We start from the raw sequence: 11,474 nt of genomic DNA, 5'->3' as shown, positions 1-11,474 counted from the left end.
CTATAGCTTGTTATGTGTAAATCTGGTCTGGTTGTTTTATAACTGGTTTTCAAGCATTACATTAAACAATGTTGTTGTGTTTTAAAATTAGTTAATTCTGTTTTTGTATTCTAAACATCTGATAATTAAGTTATTTTTTAGGTCTTAAATACTTATTTTCCTATGCGTCCGGGCCCTCCCAAAGGCTCTCGGACCCTTCGGGCCCTCGGCGATTGCCGATCAGCCGACCTGCCCAGACCGGCACTGACTAAACCTTTTTTTGTTAATAGTTTCAAATATTTGGAACACTAGTCTTCCAAATTTTCGAACACTGTTTTGTACGTTTCTCTACCTACCATGGTAAAGGAGATCAGAGCGTCGTTTTAATTACACAAAAAGTATCAAGTGATGAAAATTGAACTTTTCACAACTTACAGTTAACGGATGCATCTACATATTGTACACATGAAATTATTTCACGTGATCTCTTTTCTGAGATATAGTCCTATAAACATTGATCTACCAAAAAAGTACGAAAAAATACGCACTTTTTCATTAATCTTTATTTTTTTCTCACTGCATAGTACAAAGAAAATTTTTATGTCTTAAGTATTGAAAAGACAACATTTCAGCAATTCCAACGAGGTACGACAATGCAATATAAGTTTCGACTGAACGTCACGGCAGCACCACGAAGTCAGGGGCCTATCTTTATGAAATAAATAGTATAGACGTACTTCCTCCCATTCCCGGTACAGCATCTGAAGGTTGGATCGAGTTTCTGTCTCCTCGTTCCATCAGAGGAATGGATGTCAAAAATGAAGGGTTTTGAACCTATTTTCAATGACATTAATGGTACCCGCACAATGTCCGGTGAAAGAAAAACATTGTAAAAAGACTAACCGCGAAAATAAGTGAAAAGTATCCTGATGTGAATGAACAATTAATTGGGATATCTGTAAGAACTAGGATGTTCATTCGCATAAAATACATGAATAATAGAAATAAAATTCTAAAATCAACAAATGCCCATAGAAGAAAATCTCGACTAGGCATGCCTCAGCCACAGTGAGGCCTACACCAAACAACTAAGCAGAGAAAGGTACGTAAAATTATTATTTAAAATTATTTATTTCTGTGCAAACATCTGAATTGTGTTGCTTGTGGCTACTCGCGCTTCGCTTGTCTGCTCCTTTACACGTTGTCGTTCTTTTAGCTGCTCTTGCAGTGACGTCGTGTTAACAGCCAATCAGCGTCCCTTTACCGATATGACCCAACCTTATTAATGCTAGTAACCTAGAATCACTCTACGAAAGAAATACGCAACCGCAGAAGAAGATTAGAAAAATAGTTACTTTTCTGAAAGTTCTCGTAAATCATTTCATTAACTGGCAAAAAAATAAAAGGGAAGTATAAGACCAGTGTTTAATTCTTATTATATTTGAATTCACAATGGCTGGTGAGGCGTCTGTTAAGTTGGAATTGATGTGCAAAGAAGAAATTGCTTTTGACTTACCTCAGGAAGATCCACTCGAAGGGAAAGGGTGGACATTCGAACTGATGACTGACAACAAAGAGTTAATATTGTCTACAACGGAAGGAGAGCAAACAATGGACAAGGATACAGCTATTTGTTCTTTGGATGTGAAACTAGACATTGATAGGGTGAAATCAGAATTAACAGTAGAAGATGATCCCGCATTTGAAAGTAATATAGAAACGCTACGAAAAATAGTGGTTCAGGAGACTTGTCCGTCGTACTCTAATGACTCCCAACAATTAACCACAAAAAATTTAAATTCAGTTCGGCCAGAAAGGTAATGTTCATTTTTCATATACTAATTGGCTCAGATTGACAATACGGTTACACGGGTTGGGAAAATTGTTGGTTAAAAGAAATGCTTCACAAGAAGTATTTATATATGGGAGATATCTCGAACGTAAGTTAGTAATCCACAATTTGAGAATGGCGTGGCACACATACACTAGCTGTATACAAATAATAACAAGGAATCGAAGTTTTGTCAAGAAATAAAGGAATATATTTTTTTCAAGATATAGTGATGGCCAGTGGGAATATTCCCAGTGGGAAGGAATTTAAAAATGGGAATATTCCCGGGTTTTTCCCTGGCGTATAAATTCCCGGGAAGGAATTTATTTCCATTTCTTTACTTTCTCTTCCAAATTATAAGAACCATATGACTAATTACTTTATTTTAATATATTATGATTTATTTCTAGGTTTTAAAGAATTTGGAGGTTAAAAAATTTAAAAATTATTTGACGGTACTTTATATAACTAATAATATGATTTTTTTTTAGTTCCATTTCTATTTGCACTAAAAAGTAAGGTAATTCTTTAGTATTGGGTGGTCAAAACCAGGGTCAGACTTTGCTTGGGAAGGGCAAGAGCACCACCGACGTAAGAGTTTCTCGTTTTGCACTAGTATATTAGTAGACAATCGACTAAAGCATATATATTCCACAAACTCTTTGGGGGGCAATTGCCCCCTCATGCCCTCCTTAAATGACGCCCTGGTCAAAACAAGCAAGAAAAAAAAAGGATGATTTACGGAAGAAATAAGTTGATAGTGATGTTCAAGTAGTCAAGAAAGTGTCGAACAATTTTTTTTTTTTTTTTTTTTTTTTAGGGCAGTAGGGGATTTATACAAAACGGAAAGGTAAGTGGAAGTGATATATGTGAGAAAAGAAAATGATTTGTTGGTAACGAAGATAGAAAACAACGTGCCATGCGGGGCTCTAAATTCGCGTTCATTCTCTAACGCTCGCTGTGCAATGCTGTCTGAATTTAATGTTGATAACATAATTTAACGCATGGAATCATAAAACAACCGCATCGGATTAGAATATCGCAAAAACGTAGGTGCAAAAGCTTGCCCCCAAAGCTAGAGAACAGCCAAAATTAGCAGAGTACTAATTTACAAATGATGAAAAGGAATCATTTTGAAAGTAATTTAGAATTATGTAGAAATAGAGATGAAGTACTATTAATAAATCCTGAACCACAATTAGTAATAGACGTTGGTCAGTCTCCTCCCTCTGACTCGAATTTCTGAAGAGGTACTCGGAAAAATTTTACATGTGAATTAAGGTATGGAATTTCGAGAGATAGGTAGAATGAAAGGTCGTGTATGGCAAGGTTAGGTGCTAAAATATAAAGATAAATATGTAAGTAATTTGAAAGTTTTGTGAATATAAATCTGTATGCGCAAAAGTTGATAAATTGGTGAGACATGTATCTTTTAGCATTTACCCAATCTAATTGGTTTATAACGTTTATAAATTTAATGTGTTTGTAATATCAAGAATAGAGTCAAGTTGAGCAAATCCATTTAGATATAAATTTTAACTGATTAGTGGTTTAAAAGTATTAGGACTTACTATAGAATTTTTTCACACATATTTACAATAATTGATAGAAGATATTGTAAATAAACATACATTTATGCGTACTCTCTAAAAATAATAAAGTGATAAGAAAGTAACATGGTACCGTTCAGAATATATATATATTTTAAAGAATCCTCTGTGGACAACAGTAATAATATGCTGTGATATAAAAATTAATTCAACTTTGAAATCATAATATAGTAATAGAATGCAATTTTGTTTCTGAATGTACATAAATTCCCATTTTGGGAATCTTTCCGGGAATATTCCTGAAAAATATCTTCCCGGGAATTTACCCATCACTACTCATACAAGTCTTATGTAGTTTATATCTTGATAAAAAAAAATTGATTCTTTTATTATTGATTACACATTACTCGCTAATTGTTGCACATATTTAAAATATAGGTACTCGACGATATTGTTTTATTTATATAGAGACTTTTGTAAAATAAGAAATCGCGAGAATAATATTCATCCTAAAATTTTCCAAATTAAACGTGGAATGTATTATATTGGAAAAAATTATGGACGTTTGTAATTTTACTCAGGATTTAGCTCAAATAGGTCTAGCCTCATTTCTCCGGAGGGCTTATAAAGACATTAGCAAAATACAAAATAATGAATATTTTTACCAACAATGGATGTTCATTAATTGTAGAGATCCATACACAAATCCATTTCATAGCTGCACAAATTTCTTTCAAGGAAGTCTACTTTTTAGATTCCCAGCAATCATTTCTAGGGTATGGACCTCCATTTCTCAATATAGGATCACTTTACGGGCTTAGTAGACGTACGTTATTTATGAATCGATGTACAAACAACTCAAACGAGCATGCGCTAGATGGCCAGTAAAAAGAAGATTGCTGTTCAGATTAGGGCATTACGCAGAATGTTGGTAAAGTGGGAATCTTCCCGGGGGAATTATACCCGCTAGTATCTTCCTAAATACTAGCGCGTATAGTTGGACTTTGATGCAATTGTTGAAATTGAAATGTGAAATAGTTCATAGGTGTGGCTACTTTGAACAACATACAAAAAGGTATGTTGAACATACGTTTCAATGCAATGTTTTCATTCAGTATTTAAACATTTTACACTCTACACAAAACTGCATGCATTTTATTAACATTGATATTAGGGTGGATTGATTTAAATCAGTCTGATTTAAATCACGATTTTAATCAAGATTTAAATCACTTGATTTTTTAAAATAAAAATCGTTGATTTAAATCTAAATCCGAAATAAATTAATTTAAAGTGAAAATAAATAAAATCCCGTTTTTGTTCTGTTATTTCGGTTATGGAAGATAATAATCATAATACAATGAGTCTCAAATTTCTGCAAGCACAGTATGAAAACGAGTATCATGCAAAGGATAATTAGGGAAAATCCCGTTTTGAACGGTTAACGGATGAATCCTGCTTTCTTCTCCTCGTAACATAAGGTTTTTATATCGTTGACTATTCTTATGGGGAAATCACCACGGACATTTAAGCCGAAAATTCTCTTGTGTCCACGTCTATTTCTTTGTTTCCAGATAATAGGTGCGCATATAAAGGGGTCCGATCCCCCCTCCTAAAAAAATTAAAACTAAGCGAAATTTATGTACTAAATACATAGAAGTTCCTCCGGATCATAATTCGTCAAATTTTGGATGCGATAAAATATTGAATAATACTTTTGATAAAGTGGATACTTTCAGATATCTAGGATCAATATTAACCGACCTAAACCATATTCACGAAGAACTTAAATGTCGACTAAAAGCAGGGAATTCTTGTTATTAATCAGTTCAAAATCTTCTGTCGTCGCGAGTTTTGACGAGAAATTTAAAGCTTAAAATACTGTATATAAAATGATAATAATACCTGTTGCTCTGTATGGTTGCGAAACATGGTCGCTTACGAGAGAAGAGCTTACACTGAAAGTACTTGAGAACAAGATCCTGAGACGAATATTCGGACGCAAGAGAACGTGAATGGGGAATGGCAGAAACTTCATAACGAAGAACTACATAATTTATACGGTTTACCAAACATTGTTAAGGTCATCAAGTCTAGGAGGCTTGAGTGAACAGGATATAGCCAGGATGGAAGGAAGTAGGAACGCTTTTAAAGTCCTAACTGGAAAACCAATCGGAAAAAGAATTAGGAAGACCTAGGCGCAGATGGGAGGACAGTATTAAGATGCATCTCGCAGAAATAGAAATACGAAGTAGAAAGTGGATCCAATTCGCTAAGGCTAGACGTCAATGAATAGCTTTTGTAAACGTGGCATTGAAACTCCGGTTTCCATATGACATTATTTAATTTTAGGCGAAATTTGTTTTTTATATGTATTTCGTGCCGCTAGCTAGTTCCAGTTTTTAAATATGCCCCTGCGAAATATCAGTAACTTTCGTGAAAAAAGAAAGTGTCATGTAGATGAATGTTGGTTTAGCTTTTCCTTAATGTTGAAGAAACATTGTTTGGGATTGAAATAGGTTAACTATTTGGGATTAATTCAAAATTCAACCCCAATACTTTCACTTAAATGTCACAATTAACATTTAAAACTAATTACTAATGTTTTTCCTTTAATTCGCGACTTGTATTATACGAGGAGAAAGATTTGAATTAAATCAAAAAAATCGATTTAAATCAACAAAATCAACAAAAATGATCTAAAAAATAATCATGATTTTTTACCACCTTGATTGATATTGATAATGATGGTACATAATCAGTACTTAGTTTGAATTATTGATATTTGTAAAGGAAATTATGTATTTTCTGGTACCGACTATGGAACCACATTCTAATAGTTTAAAATATGTCCCACAAAAGTGCCAACTGACGAAAAAAAATCATTTTTGTAAAATGATTTGATTTGGTCCTTTGTCTAAGAATATGATCCGAACACTTATCAGTTTAAGATTTACGGGGTTTGTAACTTTCAGGCTGAAACCCAACCAAAATTGCAAGATTTTTTTTTTTTTTTACTGGCAAGCCTGCAATTAGACTCAAACAGTGACTTTAATCGGTTCTTATAGGTTTAGTCACTTCCTGAAACTGTTTCTGCGTGAGTTACTTGGAATTGTTCGTGTTTTTGGTGTAACGTCTTAGTTCAGTGATTGGCGGTAGTTCATATTTTTCGCATTAAGTGTCTCTGTACAGTCATATGGCAGTTTGCTACTGTGACTTCACATGTTCTGTCTACTTGTATGTGTGTGCTGTTGCTGATGGAATGCGGTGAGCGGGTAATTAAATTTTCGTTTCATTGCGACGATCGAGTTAGCAAGTGCGATTGAGACACCGTAACATGAATTTAATACAAAGAATTTGAACTTGTCGTTTTTAAATAAGTTTGTATTAGATTCTTATATTAACTCATATCGCCTTTCACCACTGTGGTTCAATTGAGTTAGAGAAAACCTGTGATGGTTGTGGTCGAACACTGAAGATATTCCCGACGTATCGTAAAAGTGGGCGTTTATTGGTTACTCTTATTTGTGATAATAACAAGTTTGCTGGCTTTAATAAATCGACGTCTGTGCAGAAAGAAACATTTTCAGTAATGTGTAGTTGAGTATTGCGCATGTGATGCTGCTATCTTAGTTTTTCGGGAATCAGAAACTATGAGTTCATTATTCGTGAGTGTTCTGGTATGGCGAAACGGCGAGTGCTTTCGTTTTTTAATTGATATTATTTTTATTCTTGATTTGCTTTGCATTTGAGTATTTGGCAAAGTATTTGCTTTGCTGCTGGTTGTTCCATCATCGTTGTGAGATGTAATTTATTTTTCCTCGTCATGCTGCACTAATTTATAATTAGTGATGAATGTTTTCTTTAATTTTTTTCCTTCTTACATTAGCTTTATAGTAGTGGTTTGACTAATATTATTTTTTTCGGATCTTTTTATTGTACTTGTGTAGGGTGTGGGTGGGTTGGTAGTCCCCATATAGATATCAATATTGATAGTCACCACTCCACCTGGATTGATTAAGAATGTTTTTTAGTAACATTTTGGCCCTTGTGTTTATAGTATAATTCATAACATTGTACATTATTTTGACTCGGACAGTAACTATAACCGATTCAACTGATCCGGTTCTGGGAGCAAACTGGAGCATTTTGGGAATCATTCCTAAACTGCTTCCGACACCGGATCAGATAAATCGTTGCAGTCACTGTTTGAGTCAAAGTAAAGATTCGCCTAAAAATCTATTGCTAGTTATTCCTACGTGTATAAGCTGCAAGCCCAGTCCCCAAAAGTCTAGTGATTTCTTAAAAAAAAAAAAGAAAAAGTTTTTAAATGAAGCCCCTCTCATACTACTTTGCTGGATCTGCCACTGGTCATAATTTGTTTTCTAATAAGCAATTCAGTCCAGCATCTACCTAAATAGGAAATTTACCTAAATTTAAAACACAGGGGGCTCCAGTGGTAACAGTTTCCTATCTAAGCTGTATTTCGCACTGGTGCAAATTAACCCTTAGTACAGGCTTAAACGCCTTCTCTCAGTTTTACGTTTTTTATGATTTTAGAACGTTTCACATTTCAATTTCAGCTACTGCATCCAAGTCCCATTATACATGGTAATATTCTACGAAACTAATTTAACTTCGACGGAAATTCTTATAGATGTTAGCTGTTAAATTTTATTATCCTTTAGAGTGCCTTTACAGCCTTTATCAGCCTTTACCTCTACTAGAACAAACTTTCCCGGTAATTTGACCTGAATTTAACCGCAAACATTATAGCTGAAATACAGTTACATGTTCTATCTTACGGTGGCAGTTGAAACTTCCTCTCTACTGTTCATGGTTTTACCGACAGAGTACTGTGAATCTCTTTTCAAATTTTGTGCAAAGTAACGCCCGATGTGCAAAGTAACCCGTCTTATGGTACTTTAACGTAGTTTTTTGCAAGACATCATAGTTTTGATTAAACGGTAGGTTATGTATCATTATTTGATTTACCTTAACTGGGGAAAATGAAGTGTTTAAGATGTTATTAACTTACTCTTTCTCTTTCCCTGTCATGACGTTAGGAGGATAAGGCTCGATTCGTATACTAATTTATAAGAGCTAGTTAATATACACTTATAACTAACATTATGGAGTAGGGTATTATAGATGTGAAAGACCCCAAAATATTAGGAAGAGTAGAGATGAGAAAATTATAAAATAGGGGCGCTATCACTATCGAATCCATAGTCTTCTAGCGCAGTAGGTGTTGCTCATTGGTATTTATTTTGTTTATTTTTTATAATAATAGTTATTATTATAATTATGATAAGTAGTTAGAAATGTACCGGAAAAGATATTAAAATCGCAAGATTGTTGCTCCTTTTATTTATTATCAATTTCTTATTTCAAAATTTTTTGTATGCACATTTTTTTTCCTGAAGGTTGTGCTATTTCGCCTGGCGCATGGTAAAATACAAGTTTGTACAGTACTATAATATGTATTTTTACCTAATACTGCGGAAAAAAATCCTAATGTGTATCATTTGTTTAAGATAACTTAAAAATATAGCAATATATACATATATATATATTAATAATCATAACCTATTGAGCAATCGTGGACAATACATAATGATTCCAGTTATGTATAAAAATATTTATAATATTCTTTAAAATATTCAACACTCGAAATCGAAAATGGCATCTGGTATAATTGTATAGCTCTTACATAGGATATTATTATATCTTCCTAGATTGTAGAAAATGATCACTGGTAGCGATAACGTGATTTGAAGTGAAACACCACCACCTTAGTTCCTCAGAGCGCGTAAATGAGAAGTCAAAATTTAGAGTAGGTACAAAAAAAAAAAAGAAAAAGATAAGGATAATTTTAGTTTCTGTTATCTGCGGACATAATTGTATGTTTTATATTGTCTCATATAGCAACAAATTTTTTTCTCTCAGTTATTACCGATAAGACAGTTTCAAATTATATCTTTTGTTTTGAGAAGCGAAAAAACTGTTATTACCAATAACAAGTTTGATAATATTTCAAGAATAAGGATTGGAAATATTTTCCTAACTGGTTTCAGATTTTACATTTTACTTGCAACTATTCTACAACTAACTCTACTGAATAAATAATTTATTTCTTTTCATATTTAGAAGTTAAGTGTAACAAATTAGGAGTTTGTGCTTTCTCCAATTTAAAAAGTTGTAAGAATTTCTTTAGCTGGAAACTACAAAGAAAGTTGTATTTTTTGTATTGTATTGTATTGTTGAAAGTTGTATTTTTATTTACAGCAATTGGAGGTTTAATTATGCAGTTGTGCTTTGAAGGTTTTCCAGAAAGAACTGTCCAATAAATGTCGTTGTAAAGCATATTTACAAAGTTAGGCCCGAGAAGTATGGTTGTATATTTAAAAATTTACTACTCAGGCCATATGTGATTAATGCTTTTTAAGCCCCAGTCCGGCCAGCGGGCTGTTAAGAAGATGAGGTTCTAGTTATTATTACTTTTACTTTAATGTTACTTAATTATGCACCAAGGCAGACGGTGATGACAGCAATGAATGAAAGGTAGAGTGAGAAAAGTGGAAGGAAACAGCAGAATACCGCGAAAACCCACGTACACGTTTTTGTTCTTCAACTACAAAACCCGCTTGACGGAAGCTAAACGAACTAGCAGAGCTTTACCACTCAGACACCGTGTCTCCAATTAAAATAGAATAGTACCACTTTGCAGCTCTCCTACAATGCATATTCTATACTGATAGTAATTTATTTTGCAATTCAGAATTGAACTACAATATCATATAGAGTGGACTCTTTTTAATTCGAAGTCCAAGGGGAACGAAAAAACTTCGAATTATCCAAAATTCGAATTATCCAAGAACATTCATTTTCACATATTCTATAACAACAAACAAACCACAGTACTGTGCATCAAAAACATATTCATATGGTGTAGACTTTACCTTTAAAGGAGCTTATTATTTGTGTTAAGACATTGACTCCACATAATTCAGACTACGTGTACAATGGAAAATATATTTACGTACAACACTACAACATACATTTAATAGCCCAAACAATTAATCACCAGTAACAATTTGCATATTCTGTTCTCACTTTTAAGAAGTCGTAAACCTTATTTGCTTAAATTTGATTGTTTTTGTACGGTTAATGAATCTTGAATTTCATGTATTGCGTGGAATACGATATTAATAAAATTTGGTTGACTTTATCGATAATTCACCTCAAATTTTCAACCAATTCTGAAACAAGATGAGATTGGCACACGTTCTTTATCTTTACTTCTTCCCCAACTCACCTTTATCTTCATCATTAATAGATTTTCTATTTATCTTTTGTATTTCTCTTCCCTATCGCTGCATCTGGATAACTGAAAACACGTTAAAACTGTATTTCTCTGTTTACATCTGTCCAACATTAAAAATTTTCAACTGTATTTACTTCGAATTACCCAAAACATAGGTTCAAAAGTTCGATTTATTCACAATTTTTTTACTATTGTTTTCAATACAGTTTTCAAGGGGAATGGACTTCTGTTCGAATTATCCAAGTTCGAATTAACGAGACTCTACTGTAATTAAGAACAAGCTACTCGCAACTATTGGCAGAATAGATTTTGTCTCTTTTTTTTCTCTAACTTCTGCGGTGATGACGGGTAATTAATAAAAGTAACTGATTGTAAAATTAATTTTTAGCACTTTTACGTCGGGAATCGAACTCGGGACCACGTGCACAAATGGCACGCGCTAGCAATTCGAACAACGGCGAAGGTTTTATCCACATGCACAAACTGTCCTATGACGAGAAAATGACAAGACTAGTGGTGGGTAAATTCCCAGGAAGATATTTCTCGGGAATATTCCCGGGAAGATTCCCCAAAATGGGAATTTTCCGGGAATTTATGAACAATCACAAAAGTGCATCTGTTTCTATATATAAATTCAAAGTTAAATTCTTTTTTATATCACAGTATATTATTAAAGTTGTCCCCAGAGGAGTCTTTAAAATGCATATTCTGAACGATGTTATGTTATTTTATTAATATTTTATTATATTTAGAGAGTACGCATAAATGGATATTTATTTACAATATG

At 33.4% G+C, this 11,474-nt stretch overlaps 1 protein-coding gene across 2 annotated transcripts in view; it reads left to right on the top strand.

The window, feature by feature from the left end:
- The first annotated feature begins 1,222 nt into the window (after positions 1 to 1,222).
- LOC145690913 (uncharacterized) overlaps positions 1,223 to 11,474 on the top strand; it is a 53,869-nt gene continuing 43,617 nt past the window's right edge. Inside the window, exon 1 of one of the 2 annotated variants that reach the window (XM_081766344.1) lies at positions 1,223 to 1,796. In XM_081766344.1, the coding sequence (XP_081622470.1) occupies positions 1,432 to 1,796 (365 nt within the window). In that variant the 5' untranslated portion in view covers positions 1,223 to 1,431. The remainder of the gene's footprint in view (positions 1,797 to 11,474) is intronic. The other variant, XM_081766343.1, reaches the window with a different exon arrangement.

This window comes from Thermobia domestica, chromosome 7 (assembly GCF_964235325.1).
Source record: "Thermobia domestica chromosome 7, izTheDome1.hap1.1, whole genome shotgun sequence".
Classification (NCBI taxonomy): Eukaryota; Metazoa; Arthropoda; class Insecta; order Zygentoma; family Lepismatidae; genus Thermobia; species Thermobia domestica.
This window is presented reverse-complemented; position numbering and strand designations above follow the sequence as displayed.